Raw genomic sequence first — 20,884 nt, 5'->3', positions numbered from 1 at the left:
TATGCTAGAACTTTAAAACCTTAAATGAATACACTTAAATAATGTTTTGCCTCAGACTCAAGGCAGTGACTATATTACAGCATTCTGATTCTTCCATTTAGGATCTGTCCACATTAATACTAAAACAGTGCCAGCAGCAACTGCGTTTAAACACAGTCGTGACCAGCTGAGTTTTACCATTTTCCCAGTGTAAAGAGGATTTTTTTTTTTCTGTAATTCAGTTCCATTCATGCTACTGACAACCTGAAAAGTATTCTATATTTCGGTCTGGTTACTATGGATCTCAAAAGAAGTCATGCCACACAGCTGCAGGAAGCCATATTACAACCTTGCTAGCAAAATCCAAGAAAGACAGTATTACTAGCACAACTGCAAGCATAATGTAGACAAACTCTTACTGCAGGTTTTCCCCTGTGGCCTCCTTATCAGATACTCTCCCCACATCTACAACACACGAGTAGTTTTAAAAGAATAAGCTTTACAATTAGTGTTGTTGCAAAAAAATACTTACTTGTGCACAGTTCAGCATTCTCGTCCGATTGTAAACTTGTTTATTAATGAACGATGAACTTCCATTTTCTTCTACACCACGTATTTTAACTGTCATAGTAACATTTGTTTTGAAGCTGGATTCTGTAATTAAAGAGAAAAATATTAGGCTGTTGTCCAAAACAAATGCAGAAATGAAATCTCAAATAGAGTTACTAGGTGCAGCAATACTCCCAGCTTACTGAAGCCGATTCAGGTATGCATTGTTACAGTAGAGAGGAAAAATCTTGCATTTCTGACTTGGGCAAGAATTCCCATTGAAGTCAGTGTGGTAGTCAGTGCAATTAGCAATACCTGATAATGTGATCTTAGAATCTGAGTGTTAATCTATAGTCAATATCTTGTAACATCAACTAGTCTAATCCCAAAAAGAGGAAGCTAAAGAGAAAGAGAGAGAGACACACACACACACACACCACTACTACTTTAGCAAAAAATATAAAAAACAAACAACTTTAAAATTTCCCTGCAACCATTCCCTTAGATTCTTAGCTAACAAGTCAAGTTCTGCATATTTATTGTGATGGGTGGGTTTTTCCATGCATTTTGGATCCACGTAAAACTACATGATAATATACATGACAGCTAAGTGAAATACAGGTCAACTACTGTAACCATAATTGACTTGTTATACCTACTGTAATAAAATTCCAGGATAACCTCAGTTTTCTGAAATAATAAATTGGACAAGGTGCTTACCATCAGGCTGATCCAGCTGAATCACACATGTCAGCCACAGCTGCTGATTATAAGTAGACAATGGTTTTGAATTTAATTTAAATGGCCTCATCTGGAAGAAAACAAGAAGCATTTGAGGTAATTCACGTTCATCCTACTGCACTAGCCATTTGGACATGGAACGAATAAATACTTCTGTTACCGTTCTACACTTCTGACAGAAAAGCATTTTTCTTTTTTAATCCATTAAATGATCAGTTCTCGGTATAGTTCTGGTGGTGTGAACACCACCCTTGAATACATTTCATTTTATCAGCACGCAGAGTTTGTGTAGCTTTGAATTAAGAAGAGACAGAAGTATTTAAAGAAATAAAAGCAGCAAACAACAGTTAAAGAGAATGCAAGTACAGAAAGGAAATACAGTTTTATATTTTCAAATCAAGTACCAAAAGTAGTTTATTTCTAGCTCTACACTTCAAGAGTCAGAGTTTTGGTGATCAAATTGCTACATATCAAGCTTATTCAACTTTGTGTATCAAAATGGCAGCCATTTCCCACTGGATGTTCTAAAACTTTTATATTCCTTTTAAAACCATGAAACAAGAAATGGATAGGTACGAGCTGCAAGAAGTAGTAGATCAAATTCTGAATGGATGTTTTTCTAAAAGATATACTCTAATTCAAACAGGAATTAATTCAGGGAAGTCTTACTACCTGTGTTTTATACAGGAGGTCAGACACGCCTACACAACTCGTAAAGCGGCGAGGGCCATATTACTCCAAAGAAAACAGCTGAGGGCCGAAATCCCCCGAGCTCCGCCAACCCCCCCCCAGCGCCACTCAGCCCCCCGAAACACAACACACACACACACCCCAGCGCCGCCCGCCCCCCGGAAACAACGCCCCCAGTGCTGCCGAAACACCCTCCCCACCCCAGCGCCACCTGCCCCACGGAAACAAACCCTCCTTCCCCAGCGCCGCCCCACCAAAACAGCAGTATTGAACCTCGGTAATATGTTATAGCGGGCCCCTAAGGTAGTATAATTAAGGTAAAAGAAAAATGTCTTTTTGCTAGAAGTAGAATAAGATCTTCCCCCCACTTCGTAATCAATTGCCCTGTTGAATGAATGAGGTGTGAATGAGGAAGGCGTGGAAGGCAGGCACCTCCAGACAGCTGCAACCCTTGGAGAGGGCAGGGCCGGCTCTAGGATTTTTGCCGCCCCAAGCAAAAAAATTTTTGGCTGCCCCCCCCTTTTTTTTTCGTGCCCCCCTGCCCCAACTCCACCCCTTCCCCAAATCCCCAGGCCCACCTCCTCCCCAGGTGTGACGCATTCCCCCCCACCCATTGCTTCCTGCGGGCCCCCCCGCGACCTCCCGCCCTAGCTCACCTTCGCCCCGCCTGCTCCCCCAGGCGTGCCGCCGCTCCGCTTCTCCCCCCCCCCCCCAGGCGAGGGAGGGCGGAGAAGCAGGGCGGTGGCGCGTTCAGGGGAGCAGGCGGAGCGGAGGTGAGATGGGGGGGCGCAGGAAGTAACGGGGGGGTAGAGGAACCACTCCCCGCTCCAGCTCACCTCCGCCACCTCCCCCGAGCGCCCCACCGCTCGGTTTCTCCTCCCTCCCAGCCTTGCTGCGCGAAACAGCTGTTTCGCATGCGGCAAGCCTGGGAGGGAGGGGGGAGAAGCGGAGTGGTGGCGGCGCGCTCGGGGGAGCAGGCGGAGGCAAGCTGGGGTGGCGAGCTGGGGCGGCGGGTGCACTTTTTCCTCCATGCCCCAGAGTCGGCGCCTATGATTGCCAGCGCCAGAATGCCACCCCTAGAAATGTGCCGCCCCAAGCACCTGCTTGTTTTGCTGGTGCCTGGAGCCGGCCCTGGGAGAGGGGATGGGAGCCAGACCAGATCAGAAGAACAGGTCAGCCACCAATTCGCCACTCGCATCCTCAGCCCCGCTCCCCCGGCTTGCCTCCTCAGCTCCCCCACTGGCTCACCTACTTACCCCCCGCCACTGCCCGCCCACTCGCCTCCTCAGCCCCCCCTCCCCCGCCACCAGCTCACCTGCCCCCCCCCGCCACTGCCCGCCCGCTCGCCTCCTCAGCCCCCCACCCCCCCCCCCAGCTTGCCTACTCACTCCCCGCCACTGCCCGCCCGCTCGCCTACTCACCCCCCCCCCCACCCGCCGCTTGCCTACTCACCCTCCCCCCCCCCCCTCCCCCCGCGGGCTGCAGAGTGAGCTCACCTACTCAACCCCCGCGGGCCACACAGTGAGTCCATGCGGGCCGCATGTTGTGCAGGCCTAGACTAGATGATCATAGTGGTCCCTTCTGGTCTAGATTCACAGTTTACAAGGAGCAGTGGTAGAAGAGAAAGGGTTGGCTTTTCCTTGCCATACCTCTGCTCATCTGGGTACAATAAGTGTATAAGAATGGTTTCTGTTCTCTAAAACAAATATACATAGGTGGCAAGTTAAATATAGAGAGCACAGGTACAACATTTAGGGCTCAACAAATTGAACACATAACTTTATTATTTCAAATCAACTTAAGTACTGTCCCAAATCCCCCCATCAGACTACTGCCAAAGGTAAAACTGGAGTGGGTGTAGGAAAAAATCAAGAGCTAAGATGCAGGAAAAGTGCAGAACCTTGAAAGTGAGGATGTGAAGGTTGCTTTTAGGATACCAGATCTCTGGTGTTTATTTCATATCTTTCACTTCCCAGTGAACAATTGCCAAGAAAAAAACATTCCTTCCAGTTGACAGAATTGAAAATGAATGTGGGGGTGTTAGTCCTCATTGAGGACTTTTTAAATTCTCTGCTTTCAATTTCCCCTCCACCCCACTCCCTTAAGGATGCACATTGTGGTTCTTTTTCTTGGCTAAAGAGCGATGTATGAGTTCTCAAGGGAATCCCACACTTTGCTTGGCCACAGTGTCAGCTGCAGAGCAACTCTGCCCTATCACAGGTCTCCCTAACTTACCAGCCTGGAGAAGAACTAACTGAGACTAGAAACTGATGCTGGGTACTCATGAGTAAGGCTACGTTTTAGTCACGCTTATTTTTAGTAAAAGTCACGGACAGGTCACAGGCCGTAAACAAAAATTCACAGCCCGTGACCTGTCCATGATGTTTACTATATACCCCTGACTAAAACTGGGGGGGGGAGGCGAGGGAGCTCAGGGGAACGGCCTGGGGGGGCGGCGCGGCAGGTGCTGGGGGGGAGGGGAGCGTGGCCCGGGGGGGGGGGGGGAAAGCACAGCGGGTTCCAGGGGGAAGGGCCGGGGGTGCAGCGGGTGCTCGGGGATGGCATGGCGGGTGCTCGGGGGGGGGGCGGCCAGGAGGCACAGTGGGTGCTGGGGGGGGGGGGGGGGGGGGGTTTCCGCAGCAGGTGCTCGGGGAGGGGGGGGCGGGCGGAGAAGGCTCCCTACCCAGTTCCTGAGCTCCACTTGCTGCCTCCGCTCCACCCCAAGCCCCAGTTCTACAGCTCCCATTGGCTGGGAATCACAGCCAAAGGGAGCTGCAGGGACGGTGCTTGCCAGCAGAGGCAGCACATGGAGCTAGGAGCTGGGGGGGGGGGAACCCCCCCTCCAAGTAAGCACTGCTCAGCACCCCAATCCCCAGCCCTGAGCACCCCCACACCCAAACTCTTGCTGCTGGGGGGGAGGAGGGGGGGAGCAGAGACTGCTCCAGCAGCAGCCGCTGCGCCTGGCCCAGGGGCTGCCCAAGCTGCCCCCGGGCCAGGCCCACCAGCCACTGCACAAGTCACAGAGGTCACAGAATCCATGACCTCCGTGACAAACACGGAGCTTTACTCATGAGGCAGCATAAAGCACTAATCCGAGAAAATTTAGCCAGTAAATTCTGAATTCTCATGCAAGTTGGAAAGCACGACACACAGATATATCAAAATATAATTTTCCATTTAAAATCTTGCTTCTTAAGCATGTGTGTAAATTAATAAAATACTTTTTAACAAATAAAGTCATCAGTGCCTGCCATGTAACAACAATATAATGTAGTTCTTACCTTTAAGTTATTCAATTTAGCTGTTACTGCAGTGGATTCAATTACACTAGGACCTAAATGATAGTCAAAAGGAGAGAAGACAGTACTGAAGTAAATCCATAAATAATGACATCATAGTAAGACAATTATACAAGTCTGAAGTATCTTTAATCTCAGGATTCAAAGCACTTTGCAAATATTAGTTACGCAATACCCCAGTGAAGCAGGCAAATATAACACCAGGTTATAGATGTGTAAACTGAGGGGCAAGTCCCTTGATAGCTATGCAAGGCCACTCAACAATTAAGTAGCAGAACAAGGACTACAAGTCAGGAGTGCCAAGTCCCAGATCCCTACTCTACCATATGCTACAAATGCATTCAAATAAGACACTAGATATTTCCTTACAACTAATTTTTTTTTTTTTACAATCCTATTAAAAATTCACAGCCCACCCCAACTAATAAATTGACTCTGCTATGTTTGTGATTAATAAATTATTTGTAACTGTCCAATAAAGACTGGTGCTGTGGTTAATACTTGTGTCTAGAGGTAGAAGTGAGGAGGCATTATTAGGGAAGAGAGATCTATTGAAGTTGCCCTACAGCATTAGAGTACCCAGTGCACCATTTGCATGCCTTGTGGTTACAGTAATGATCATTAGTGGAATGAGTGCTGGATTTTGACCATCTTGGCCCGTTGAAGGGAATTACCCATGTTTGTGTCTAGGTTACATATAATTAAGGCTAAGATTTTTAGTAAAAGTCACAGACAATAAACAAAAATTCATGGAAGCCGTGACCTGTCTGTGACTTTTGCTGCTGCGGCTCCATGGTTTCTCCCACCACCGTGGTGGCTGGGAGCTGTGGGGTTCCCCCTCTGCATCCATGGGAGCTAGAAACTGCAGGGTGATCATATTTCCCAAAGAGAAAATGGGAAACCCCCAGCCACTCGCCTGAGGTGGTTCCCCCAACCTGCGCGCGAGGCTGTCCCCCGTTGCTGGAACCCTGAGGAGGGCCCCCTCATGAGTCTGCCACCTGTCGCTGGAACCTTGCAGGGGGCCCCTTGTCGCTGGAACCCTGCCAGGGCCCCACTGGCTGCCAGCTCCAGAGTCCCGCAGCCCCTGGCACTGAAGCAAGCAGAGAATGTCACAGAGGTCTCTGGAAGTCACGGATTCCGTGACTTTCATGACCTCCATGACCTAAACGTAACCTTACATAAATTGATCCTTATACACATAAAAAATGTGAATGGTTTTATTGAGGTTCTACTGCAGATATGGATGTTGTTTTCAACAAGTGACATTTAAATTGATTTGTTAAAGCAGCAGACTGAATGGCTCTTCTGGTCATGGAACTAAAGAATAATGAACAAACTATTATACACTCAGCCTCACAGAAACAGTGAAAATGAACCTTTACAGAATTAAGGAGAACTTAGGTAGGTGAGCAGAAAAACTGTACCAGCACAGAAAACAAGCTCAGCATCTTCATAGGCCAACTTGCATCTCTTCTGCATTCTTTACTCCCCAGAACTAGCACGAAAGAACCATGAAAAGGGGAGGAGAATAGATGCCTCTTAGAGACAACAGATCTGAACCAGGTCCTGGGTTACAAAGATCAGAGCAGCAGACATCTTTAATTAAAGGAACGCCTGCTCTCACGTAGGAATAAGGCTCCTACTCAGTTCCCAGTTCTGCAGGTAAACACACTAGATGTGTGGAATGGAATGTACAAGTGAGAGACAGCAGACATACCCTCAAGTCCCTCCCACCACACCCCCTCTTCCTTCTTTCAGTCTGCTCAGGTTTTTTTTTTTTTTTTTTTTTGTGATATTCACTCATGTCATACAACTTTAACTAGTGAGCACTGCACTGTGCATACCCCTCCCCCATATAGAGAACATGGGGTTGTTAATAATGGAGTAAAACAAATCTAGTGCTACCAACTAGTGAAAAAAAATATATCACAATCTTAAGGGCCCATAACGCTGTATATTCTCTTTTCACAGGTAGGTATTCACACAAGTATCTAAGTGTTTGTTATGACCAGCATGTGAACTATGGGTCTTATAATCAAGAATAGTATTTTTCTGGTGCACTTTGAAAAAAATTGTTGGGGGCTTACCAAGAATTTACAATCCTCCCCCTCCCCCAAGTATTTTCTCCCCAGTTTCCCTTAAACAACAAACTGAAATGTTTCCTTGCTTAAAAGAAAGGGGGGGGGGGGAACTCTTACAGACAGACCAGGTTTTTTCTGTAGGTTTGCTCAGGAATGTGCAGCTAGGTGTTTAGTTTTTAAAACCAAAATGCACTCAGAAAGTACTTTTTAAAAGAATGATATGGACGCTGCAAGTGAGCATAATAAAAAGGTAGATCAAATGTTTTTCCTCACAAGGTCAAGTAAGTCCTTTTAAAAGCAAAAATCAATCAATATAATAATGAGTTGGGTCCATGCCCTGTCAACACACCTGGCTGCCAAAGCAATCTCATGAGGATAAGAATCCCACAGCACCACCAATTCCTGAAGAAAATCAAAGGTCGGACCACACTTCCAACAGGGTACAAAGAACCATGAATTCCTTACAACAGCAGAGTTACATGGGACAGGGGCATCCACATCATCAGAGCTACATGCAAGTAGATGCAATGCAACACACTAATAAAATTCCATACTGAGAACGGTCATTCATTAGGCCTGAACAGCTCAATTTTTTCACTTTTACGAGAGCATTGCTTTGCCCATTATAGTCAAAGCCAGCTGTCACATGCCTGCAAGTCCCAATCAAGTAATTAGAATTGAATGTAGCACACATAACAGAAGAATATGGCCCAATTATTTAGCTGAGTCAGAAACAGCTCTAATGAAGCCATTCCCATTTCTTGCTTAATAGTTCATAAGAGATGTAATCTGAAAACTACATTTACAAAAAAATCACATTAAGGACCATGCATTGCCCTAATTTGCCCCCAGGCACCTCCCAGCAATGTCACTCTTTTATGTATGAAGATGATGGCAGTTAGTTTGGTTCTGAAATTTTAAGAGACAAACTAACAGCATCTAAGTCAGTTCTATTTTATGGCTGATTTTTGCTCATTTATGCTACAGTTATTTTTTGTTCATTTTTTTCAAGCAGCTTTTGAGTGTGGCAAAGTTCAGCAGCACTGAACAGAAAAATGTTTCCATCTTCTTCATTTGCAGGATGGCCAGAATGAATTTAGAATTCTTGTCTAGTATGTTACCAAAATAACACCATAACATATGATATAGATACCCCCGATCCTACTCTCAAGACCACCACCACCACCACTCCACAAGTGACCCTCAGCCTCCAAAATCCTGGAACATAACATGGCCCCCCACAGAGTAACACAGACCTTCAGCCACATTTTAAACTGGAGACTCAGTTACTATTTATTAATGAAAAGCTGTTTGCCCACTTTACAGTATTATCAAAAATATTTTGCATTTCTATGGCACCTTCCATCCAATGCACTACAAACAATTAATTAATTCTCAACACCCTCATGGGGAAGCAGAGTATTATCCCCACCATTTTACAGATGGAAAGACTGAGGCAGAGAGAGGATAAAGTGTGATTCTAAGTAAAAAGCTACACCTTCTTATTCAAGAGATCTGCTCATGTGTACTCACTTACTATTGCAAAGTATTTACTACTGCCAGCTCTGCAGAAGGCACACCCCTCTGGAAGAATAAACGGGATTCTTTTCTGGCCTGTGCATCAGAACAATTCACAGTATTCTAATTACAGAGTCAGCTATTTTCCTTAGCTACACTTGCATAATCCTCACTGAAGGCAATAAGGTTTGACAGCTGTAACTAAGGGCATAATCTGAGACAACAGGGCTGCATTAGTATAAATGAGTGGTAAATTGTTTGTACTATTGAAGCTGTACAAGTTAAAGAATGCAGTTTGATTCTCAGATCTCAAGCTGAATTTGCAGTTGCAGGGCTGACAGTTACACACACACACACACACACACACACACACACACGTAAAAGGAGAGGCTTTCTATTTGTAAACTGAGCACATTTGAGATGGAGTCATTGAGACGGGAGGTGGAACACCACACGATGCCATTTTTCACAGAGCCACTTTGAGTAACATCACAGCCATGAATGGTACCCAGATTTCTAACACCCAGTCCTGTGTTTTAATCACCATACTTCCTCTTAATATGTTGCTTTTCTATCCCAAATGTATGCAGGTATTAGCCACCTGTAATCAGCAGACCAATCAGCAGGCTTCTTAGACACATCAATCTTCCATTTAGCTAATCTTAAATGCACCATTTGCTTAATTAGCATCTACTTCAGTACAGAAACTGTACAACTAAGCAAGGAAATCTATTCAATACATATGTAAGAAAAAAACTGTAAACATCAGATGCAGACTTGCAGCTATGTACAGCTCCAGAGATCTCAAGGCACTAGCCTCATTAACACTGGAGCAAATCTGTGGAGAATAAGTTATTTACACAAGTTAAGGTATAGAAACAGCCATAGTTTTTAAAAAAGACAATAATAATCTTACCTGCAATTCCTATGAAGACTGTCAAACCAAAACAAATGAAGAATACAACAAAGACCAGAACAAAGTGTCGTTTGGACAGTGTATACAATCGCATTGGTGCTAACCTGCAGGAAGCAAAAGAAAGCCCAGAATTAGCACTCAGTAATGGCACTTGTAAAAAGAGACTGCATCAGCCAGTCCTCAATAATAAAAAAAATTAAAACAATTTCTGTGGCAATGTGGGAATACCAAGAAGAATCCATCAATGATGCACTTTTACAGAGCAAGCGTAACAGTTTCCTTCCACGCACACTCAGTATCGCCAACTCTCATGATTATTTTTCTAAGTGGTTAGAGGTTGAAAATACTGCACACTAAAGAACGTGAAGTTTTTCTTGTTCTAGTACTTTAAACAGCAGTTACCATTCCTTTCATGCCAAAAGCACTTTCTGCTATCCTAAGATCTAAGTGTGGGAAAGAGTCTCCACCTTAACTCCTCCCAGACAGAAAAAAGTTCTATATTTGAGCTCAACTATCTGATATACAGACACAAACAGGGTATTCTTAAGACCAACAGAAGTATTGGAGTGCGTCTGATGAAGTGGGCATTCACACACGAAAGCTTATGCTCCAATACGTCTGTTAGTCTTAAAGGTGCCACAGGACCCTCTGTTGCTTTTTACAGATTCAGACTAACACGGCCACCCCTCTGATACTTGACACAGGGTATTGTGAGGATACCATATTTCTAACCATAAGAGTGAAAGCTGATGCTGATGACCTGTATCGCTTAACTGAGATACATGTATATAGTCAGCTTTCCACCCCTTTTGTATAAATATGATCCTGGAACTTCATCTATATAATGGGATGAGACAAACCCCAGACCTGGATGCTGCTAGATGTGTAGGTTCAGACTCTGGATCCAAATCGGATCTTTCCCAAAGTTTGGAGTGTTCAGCCCATTAGAAAGATGGGTTCAATCTGCAATTCAGATGTGTATTTTGATTCAGGCCCTATCTAGGGCTGCGTCCAGCTTAAGGATGCTCAGGCTTATGTACAGTATATGTGCACCGGCAACTACTTCTACAATTTGATCCAATATGCTAAGGAGATACTATTTGAATCAAAATTGTATGTAAGTGTTCATGTCAAGGAAACATGGATCACAGATTTGGGCTTAATAAATTTTAAGAATATTAAGGCACTTTAATCATGAGGAATACAGTATAAAAATACATTAAAGCAGAGGCTCTCAAACTGTGTTCTATGGACACCATTGGTCTACAAAGCACTTGCTGGAAAAGATGTCTTAACTCTTGCAATTCCAGTTGTAATGCAGATACTGTATTTAATGAAATGCTTCTTTCTGAGGTGTGACGTTTTAAACAGCTGAAACTTATCTGCTCATTTTAGTTCACTCACAGGGAAAGCCAAGCATTAGTCAGGTTTAGAACAAAGATGTAGGTGTAAGGAGGGATGCAAATGAGTCACTGTCCACACTGCAAGTTTGCACAAACTGGCTTTACGGGATTCTTGTGGTAGCACCTTGCACTGACAGTCCAAGGCCCGTTAAGTGTCTCTGTCTCTCCTGTTGCTGTGCAAAAGGTCTACAAAACAGGAGAAACTGACTGACTAGCTGACTTTACAGGGAAAAGAGTGAAACTATCCACAGGAAGTTGTCAAATGCACAAACAATAAAAGTACATAAGAAAAATATTTCTCTGACCTTTCAGGTACATAAATCTTCACTTGCAAAAGTAGGCACAAGTTTCTTAGACAAGTGTGGTTTTTAAATTGACAATGTCCCTTTAAGTTTCTCATTTAAACTACATACAGTTTTTGCACTGATTTAACTTGACCAGTTTAGCTAAGTCAGAATAAATTTTTGTGTGGACACACTTATACTGGTTTAAAGCTGTTTATATGGGTGTATATTGCATTGATATGAATAGACTGACACAATGTTGTGCTATTTGTAATTTTCCAAGGGCTTTCAATTCTACAAATTGCCCAGAATTTCTTGCATAATTAGGAATGTCCTACATTGGATATTTCTTAGACTGTATTGGGAAATAAATAAACATGCATCATAACAGGTAGCTACTTAGACAATTGTAGAATATCCTGAGGAATTTAATATCAGGATCACAGAAAACATTGTTTTATCATTTCTTCATATGCATACTTTTATCTCCTCATTTCAGCAGAGATTTCAAAGCATTAAACATGGACGCAAAATGCAGCTAAAACTAATGTTTTTCTGCGTATCCACAATCCTCAGGTAAAGTAACAAGACTCTTCACTCACAATATTCATGGAGCTGGCTTAACAACCGGGAACATGTAGGTCCTTTATTTACTCATAGGACAGAGATAATGTAGGCAACAACAGTGCATGTTTCCCCACCCTGCCCTGCAGAAACCACTTCTACAAATGATAGTTCAATTTTTATGTTCACTCATTATTAGATGGTGTCATAGGTGTACAAAGTATTTTACAGCTGAATAAGGCAACATGGGCTTTGCTGAGAAGAGAGGAACTTACAATCTTGTATTAAAAATACAACAAAATGACAAAAGACTACTTGGGGAGAAAGAGGAACACAGCAAATACTGAGAAGGGGGATACTTCTCTTGGGGAGCACGGGGCATTAAGCATACAGTGTGAGCGGTTTTCACATCTTTCACCAATATATTTATTTTAAATAATTTAAACTTCCGTTACTGGTGAGTTATCACTGAAAGGCTTTGAAAATAAATGTTCTGTATGTAAGGAAGTATTTCAGTGAAGTGGGGCTGAAACACAAGAAAGACTGTTCTAAGCAAAAGGGGAAGCATAGAAGAAGGCATGAAGATGAGAACGGAAGAAGGAAATAAAGAGAGCATGTACATGGGGACTTATGTGAAAGGAGTGAGATGAGGAGAAAATGAGAGCAGAAAAAGCAAGCAGAAAAAAGTTGTACAGAGCCTTGAATTCAGGATGAAGAAATGTGAGCAACATACAGACTCAATCATAGGCCTCTGATAATACATCTAAAAAGGGCATCAAACTGTGATGCAGAGACCTACATTGCTGCCAGTTCTTGTGATTTTATCACAAGTCTCACAATATTTTGTGTTTTTCTTTAAAGCTCCAGCTCCTGGGTCCTGTGACAAAAATAGAATGAAAGCGGATATTTGAATGTAAACTAAATTTCTAACCCTTATGGTTACAGAGAAGAGTTTAAAAATGTGAAGCTCTAAAGATGCAAAACCAGAAGCAAACAAACAATCAATCCACTTTTTTAAAATCTCAGTATTTTTAAGCAGTTGGAGTAGGTAATACTGCATCTGTTCACCACAAACTGAACATGACAACTAATTTCACAGAGGTTACCAAACAGTTATAATGATAATCTCTTTCAAATCTGACTCTCAGGCTGGGTCAGATTTGAAAGAGATGATCTGGAGGTGAGATGCTCTGTATTCCCATACCAATCTCCTGAGCTATTAAGTCTCCACACTGTCACGAACAAAGCTCGGAAACACCTGCTTTCTCACCAATGGCAAATGAAATTGTTCAGGAGAGTACAGCTGTAGCCAGTATTTTACCTGTCTAGATGCTTCATAAAGGGCAGACCACTGAACAAAACCCCTGTCTCCCACCAGGGGGGCAGAGATCTACCAAGTCTCATGAGAATGGCGATTCCCATCTTTCAGAGCAGACAGGAACTTGCATGTTCAAGTAACAATGACACACCCAGAGGCCAAGCAAGGGAAGGGGAGCTCTATTTTTTATCATACACCTCCCAGTCAAAGCCTATAAAGAAAGATGCTCCCATACCCTTAAGGCCCAGGGGCAGCACACTGCAGGAAATGCTAAGGCACGCACGTCTATGCTGCCTTTCACTACAGCAACAGCCAGGGAGGGCTAATAGGAGATGCACACTTGGCTTTTCAGCAGAATGCTGAGCCTGGACCCAACTGCCCTCACCACCCACTTTCGTACTGGCCTTGGTTAGAAGCTGTTTGGTAAATTTGTTGACCACATACAATGAGATACTCTGTGCTTTTGTAATTCACTTGTATCAGGTCCTCTTCCATTGTTTTTTTCTTGTCCCAGCTGGCAACATTATTAATCCATATACTTTAGAATTTCTCATTTTTCTAGATTCAGTCCACTTAGCCTTTGTAAACAAAATATGAACTTTGGACTATCCATTTCAATCACTTTTTCATGCCTTCCTTCTTTTAACAGTTTCAGTTCTCTCCAAATAAGAATAACTGGTCTTATTCCACAATCAGTTAATGGCTGTTTCATATACTAGAAGTATCACCATTGATTCTGAGCATGTTGCAAATAACAAAAACAGAATTTTACAAATGTACAAAAACATGCAGGTGGATAAAGGATAATAAAAAAATCAAACAGGAATTGGCAGCACACGTTAAATGAGGACATCAAAATCACAAAGGAGGAAACAGCTTTTGAAATGGTTGTATCTATCAGTGAGACGAAGTTAAAAAAAAAGGCTGGGGAGGAGGAAAGGAAGTTATTAAAGTCTTGGTCACTAACAGAGACTATGGATATGTCTTCACTAGCAACGTTATAACAAGGCTGTGTAGTTGCGGCAGAGGGCTGGGAGAGAGTTCTCCCAGCGCTGTAAAAAAAAACCCACCCCCATGAGGGGAGTAGCTACCAGCACTGGGAGTACAGCTCCCAGCGCGGATGCATTGTCTACACTGCCACTTTGCAGCACTCAGGGGTGTGTTTTTTCACACCCTGAGCAAGAAAGTTGCAGCGCTGTAAAGTGGCAGTGTAGACAAGGCCTAAGTTGAATAGCTAGGGCTGAAGGAAGAACTAAGGCCAATCAAGAATAGCTCAGAGTTAAATGAAGCAGAAGGACAAAAAGGAGCCTAGAAATGTGATAAAGTTAGATTGAGGCAACAAGGTAAATATCAAAGTCAGTATAGAGGTGCTTAATACTTGCCTAAACTGCCCACCATGAAACTAGTAGTGGATTTGGTATTATCATCTTGGGAGGAAACATTACCAATAATCTTTCCCATTCCATGAAAGCAGCTGTGATCTCACACTATTCCTGAATTAAAGTTTTCTGTCAATGTCCACAACTTGAGTAGTCTGAGGAAGGGATTTTAATATAATGATCCCTACTTACTTCCAGCAGGCCAACCTATCCTTGTTATCTGGTCACTGACAGATACAAGACTACACCAACTCTCCACCATCTCTCCTTTTCTGTGTTACTCTATTTTAGCTTCTAGAATAGAGAGTGATTCTTACGATTTGGCCAGTCAACAAAGGTTCTCTTAATATACTCAAATATTCCCAATAATTGATCTAAAAAATATAATTATCCAACTACGGCCAGTCACCAAGCCACTGAAAGTCTTGTCCCCAAGTTGCAGATCTCAATGGAAAATCCTAGATACTGTAATATGGTGATAGTGAATTTATGGATAATAATGCAGCAGGTTACATATAATAACATGCAACTGTCATTAAGATCAACCTGTCAGCCAAGTGGAGGGGAGGATATTTGAAAAACTTTGCAAGTTACGGGGCTCAAAATTATACTTTTCTGCATTGCCACAAAAGTAAGTATAATTTACTTTGGCTGCTTATTTTGTATATTCTGTGTGCTGGAGATCCAGAGGCCTTTGGTCATGGGACACCTTCTAAACATGTATTATCTAATAATAAACACTATCAACCAGCTCTGCAGACATTTGCTGTGAAGCTGCTGGAGCTCAAGTAGAGTCAGGCTATGTTAGTAGCTGAATAATATTAACACACTAAGGAGTATCTACATGCTGACAGGAAGTGGTGTTGGCAATTCAGAAGTTTACATTGTGGAATTTAAATTAATGTTGAACTTACACCTAGCTCAGCACAGTGCTAGGAGACATTAGCTTTGGAGGTACCATTTTTCCTTTAAGGGGTAAAAACAGACATCCTAGCCTATTGTAAATCAATAACATTCTACAGCATTTTTCAAAAGAGTAGAAATAACTCCTCCTCAGCCAAATTCAAATTAACATAGTTACAGTCTACAATAATTTCTAGAACTTTAATTGGGTACAGGGTTCTTCACTTTTCCCCCAAACCATTGTGTAGTTTCTCTGCACTGTTAAATTGACATGTTCTAACCTAGAGTTGGCTGCACAAAAGTGGTAGGCAAAGTGACCCCTATATATATTTATTGCTAAATCTGTAAGAAACTTTAGGATAAAAAATATTAAATATATAAATGCAAGACAACAGTCTCCCCATAAGAGCTCCCCACTTAAACATGCAATTTGAATTTTTTTTCCAGAGAATAAATAATATGGAAGTCCTCTAGGAAAGGAAAAAGTGAATCCTTGACTAGGCAAGTTGGCTTGGTCTGCAAGTGTATGTTCAAATGGCGAATTTTAGAGACATTTTCCTGTACCACTGGATAAGTTAAAGACACACACACACACACACACACACACACACACACACACACACACACACACACACCAACATACAGTGGAGGGCACAGAAATACAGGAAGGGACAAAGTTCAGAATTAACCCTCTGGTGCAAAGATTCAGGATTTCCAGAAACTCTGTACTAATGTAGTCGGTATTAGCATGACCTACATACGCTTTAGACCAGTGGTCACCAGTCGATCGCGATCGACTGGTCGATCCCAGAGCCTCTGCCAGTTGATTGCGATATCCATCCGCTAAAAGTTCGGCGGTGCAGCAGGGCTAAGGCAGGCTCCCCTCCGACTGCCCTGACCCCACACCGCTCCCAAAAGCGGCTGGCATGTCTCTGCGGTCCCAGAGGCGTGGGGGCAGCAGGTCTCCGTGCGCTGCCCGCCCCCGCAGCTCCCATTGGCCATAGTTCCCAGCCAATGGGAGCTGCGGAGTCGGTGGTGGTGGTAGGATTTTTCACACCCCTGAGCGATAGTTATACTGATGTAAGTTTATAGCATAGACCTGGCCTGAAACACACAATGCAAAATCCTTCAACAAAGGAAAGAGACTTTCAACACTATGGTTATGTTATATGACTGTCAAAATCAAGACTTGTCTCCAAGTGAGTATTGCCAGGTTTGTATTAGAGGCAGTATAATGTTTAGCAATTCATGATTGTGACATTCCAAGTTTGCCTAGAGTAGCAAACATTCTACCCTTAATTCCCGAATAAAGTCTGCACACAGAAAACAGCATATGTAGGTAAACACAAAAAACAGAACCGCCCTAGAATTCAACAGCAAACTAACCTATAACTGCACATCTAATACATCTTCAAACACCTTGGCAGGCCCTTCAACCAAAGCAGCCTTTCTAAGAGATCCGCATTCACCTGGGCAGTGCTTCTCAGCAACCAGTCCGTGGACCAGCACCAGTCCCTGAGATCTCCCTGACACAGTTTAGGAAGGCAGCAAGCCAGTCCCTGGTACCAAAAGGTTGAGAAACACTGACCTCGAGGATCAAGTTACTATTTAACTAGAAGTTAGGTCCAATGCCTGATCTGATTTAGATGATGTTTCCTATAACTTTTCCTTTCATTTCTATCTAAAAACAGCCCCACACCAAAGGACACCCATCCAAGGCTCTGGACACCTTTGAAATACACTTAAAAACACAATGCTAAAGGGACAACAACTGAAATCGTCCAACACCTCAGCTTTTCTCCTTCTCCCACCCAATCACACCTCCTCTCACTGCCAGTCAAGCAGGCCAACAGGACTTAAAACTTCTCAACCACACATCCCCACTGAACAAGAGCCACCCCCACCCAAGATCGGAACAGCCTCTAGAGGATGCCTGGGGACACACATTCAGGAGGGTGCTCGCACTGAAGCAGGCAACGCGCTAAAGCAGCCTTTCCAAGGCTACACTCCTTGCCTACCCCACGGTCCCGGGGGGAGCCGGCTGGTCACTTTGCTTCCCCGTTACGTTCCCGCAGGAGCCAGCTGCGAGGCTGCTGACCGCTCTCCCGGAGTTACTGTCTCACACCGGGCGCCGGCAGCAGGGACGGGCTGGGCGCGCGGGGGGGACACACACCACGGGGAGGGCCACAGAGCACAAGGCCAGCAGGGACCGTGGGGAACATTTACTCTGGCCTGCCGTAGGGCAAAGGCCCTAGGACGGCCCTGCCCGAGTCCCCCACCCCCGTGTGTGTGTGTGTGGGGGGGGGGGGCTCTGCGCAGGTCCGGGAGCACTGCCTACCAGTGCAGCAAGGGGAGGGTCATTCACGGGGGGGAGGGGGCAACACCTGGACCCAGCGCCCAGGGCAAGGACCAGGATGGGGGGATCGTGGGGGCGGGGAGAGGGACCGCCCCGCCTTGGGCACAGCCCGGAGCCCAAGACACCCCCACCCCGCGCCCCCCACTCACAGCTCCATTTCCGAGCCGCATGCGCACTGGTGGCACCTCCTCGCGTAACAGACTCGGGCGCGAGCCGCAGCCTCACAACCGTCCGTGGCAGAATCAGCAGCAGCCGCAGCGCTTCCGTATGCGTCATCCGCGGTTGGATGACAGAGCACGCCGGGATCTGTCACGTGACACCGAGACGTAAGAGCGCCACAGCCCCGGGACTCTTGCCCGACTCTTGTTCGGGGGGGCGGGAGAAAGGTCCTCCGTGCGCACCTGCTGGGGGAGTGAGGCGCGAGCGGGCTACGGGGGGTGGGCGGGGACACGAAACTACACCCTGATTACTTCACGCCATCCATCCATGCCTCCCCCCCCACGGGACGCCGGCCTGGCCCGCCCATGTCACCGGCAATCAGCGAGCCCCGCCCCATCACCTCAGGGCCACGCCCGGTGTTGGCACCACTTGAACGAAAGGGTAGAAAACCGGATCCACTTAACTCGCTGCCTCAGGCCTAGTTGGACTAGGGTGATCAGATAAGTGTGAAGTGTGAAAAATCAGGAGGCGTGGTAGGGTTTCCAACTTTCTAATCACGGTGGCACAAAACCGAACACTGCGGCCCCCCCCTCACTCTATCCCCCCGCCTCTGTCGCTTGCTCTCCCCAACCCCACTCACTCATTTTCACAGGGCTGGGGTGCAGGAGGGGTGAAGGCTCCGGCTGGGGGTGTGGTTTCCAGAGTGGGGCCAGGGATGAGGGGTTCAGAGTGTGCGAGGGGTCTCAGGGGTGGGGGGTAGGGGTACAGGAGACGGTGTAGGGAGAGGGCTTCAGGCAGCGCATACCTCAGGGGGGCTCCCCAGAAGCAGCGACATGGCCCTTGGCTCCTAGGTGTAGGGGCGGCTCCGTGTGGTGCGTACTGCCTCTGCCCGCAGGCACCACCCCCGCAGCTCTCACTGGCCGCAGTTCCTGGCCAATGGGAGCTGCGGAGCCAGCGTTCAGGGCAGCACGCAGAGCCCCCCTGGCCGTCCCTCTGCCTAGGAGTGGAGGGACATGTTGCTGCTTCTGGGGAGCCACGCAGAGCCAGGTAAGGAGCCTACCAGCCATGCCAACCGGACTTTTAACGGCCCAGTCACCAGTGCTGACCAGAGCCACCAGGCTCCCTTTTCAACCGGGCATTCCGGTCAAAAACCGGACACCTGGCAACGCTCGAGTGGGGGTAATAGGCACCCATATAAGACAAAGCCCAAATATTGGGACTGTCCCTATAAAATTGGGACATTTGGTCACCCTAGTGTGGCCGCGGCTCCACCCGCACCCAGGGGCTCCAGGCACAGAAGGGCAGGTCCCTGTTTACCTTCAACCATGCCCATTGCTTCCCTGCCGTCTCCTCCACCATGTGCCCGCACACAGCCGCCTCCTGGACATGGCTCCAGCCCCCTGCAGTGCCGGGACTTGCGCCGCCCCGCCCTCAGCTGCTGTGACTCGCGCCATGGCCTCGGGGCCACACTCAGCCTTGGTACTGTGGCAGCCCCTAGAGCCGCAGCCAGGCTGGGCCCCTGGTGTCCACACAGTGCGAGCAGCAGCACGACTCCAGGGCATGCGGCAGAACAGGGCTGCAGAGCGGGGGGCACAGAGACAGGCCAGCATTGAGAGCAGAACCCGTGGGCTCAGCGGCAGCACACACAGCTCAACCCGTCCCAGGGCGGGTACTTCCACTGTCTATGTGTGCCTGGGGTACCAGGCATGGTGGTGGGGGTTGCATACATTAGCATTAATGATCAAGGGATATTCTCCTCTTCTAGCAGCTGTCAGGGGGCCAACAGCATCCCATCAGTAATGCTGACCTACCAGAAGGAGCAAGTGCTGGGCTTGTCTACACTTACAGCACTGCAGATTTTCCACACCCCTGAGCAACATAGTTCTATGCTACAAACATATGTTGGTATGTCACGGCCAAGCCTCAAACTGTAACTCCAGAACAAAGCTGATGGCAGACCTACACTTAAAGCTGCAGCAATGAAGCTGCGCAGCGTTAGCGCAGATGCTACTATGCCCATGAGGGAGCTTCTCCCCTCAGCGTAGTTAATCCACCTCCAGGAGAAGCCCTCCCTTCAACCTAGTGCTGTTTACATCGGGGGTTAGGTCAGTATAACTGCGTGGCCCAGAGATGTGAATTTTTCACATCCCTGAGCTATGTAGTTATACTAATGTAAGTTTGTAATGTAGACCTGGCTTATAGTGATATCTATATATTCTCAGCCATGGTCTGCACTACAAACTTATGTCAGTATAATTACGTCGCTCAGGGCTGTGGAAAATCTACACCCTTGAGTGATCCAGTTATACCATCCTAACTTCTGGTGTAGACAGCGCTATGTTGACAGGAGGGCTTTGCCGATTGACATAGGTACTCCACCTCCCCGAGAGGCAGTAGCTATGTCGACGGGAGAAGCTGTCCTGTCAGTATAGGTAGCATCTTCGCTAAGCACTAGAGCATGCAGCTGTAGCACTGTAAGCATAGACAAGTCCTTAAGCATGCTAAGTAAACATAACCACGAGGGAAGCAAATAAACATTTGCAGTACAGGAGAAGGTGTATTGGTCTGTTAGTTGACCTCCAAGATTTCCCCCTCTCAGCTCATGATCCTATTTTAAACTGTTAACTGCACAGAGTAATGACATTTTAGAATAAAACAATAGGACTGTTTAAAGTACTAGCTCAAACAGAATTCTTAACATTTATATTTCCACATGTATGTCCCTAATTATCTCTGCTCCAATGT

The 20,884-nt window shown here is 45.8% G+C and overlaps 1 protein-coding gene across 1 annotated transcript in view; it reads right to left on the bottom strand.

The window, feature by feature from the left end:
- Positions 1–18,230, bottom strand: part of TMEM181 (transmembrane protein 181) — a 42,212-nt gene extending 23,982 nt beyond the window's left edge. The window contains exons 1-5 of the mRNA XM_065401198.1: positions 18,130–18,230; positions 9,774–9,877; positions 5,241–5,293; positions 1,249–1,339; positions 512–633 (exon numbers count right to left, since the gene is read on the bottom strand). Coding sequence (XP_065257270.1) covers positions 512–633; positions 1,249–1,339; positions 5,241–5,293; positions 9,774–9,877; positions 18,130–18,137 — 378 coding nt within the window. The 5' untranslated portion in view covers positions 18,138–18,230. The remainder of the gene's footprint in view (positions 1–511; positions 634–1,248; positions 1,340–5,240; positions 5,294–9,773; positions 9,878–18,129) is intronic.
- Between the last annotated feature and the right edge of the window lie 2,654 nt (positions 18,231–20,884).

This window comes from Emys orbicularis, chromosome 3, assembly GCF_028017835.1.
Source record: "Emys orbicularis isolate rEmyOrb1 chromosome 3, rEmyOrb1.hap1, whole genome shotgun sequence".
NCBI classification, from domain to species: Eukaryota; Metazoa; Chordata; order Testudines; family Emydidae; genus Emys; species Emys orbicularis.
This window is presented reverse-complemented; position numbering and strand designations above follow the sequence as displayed.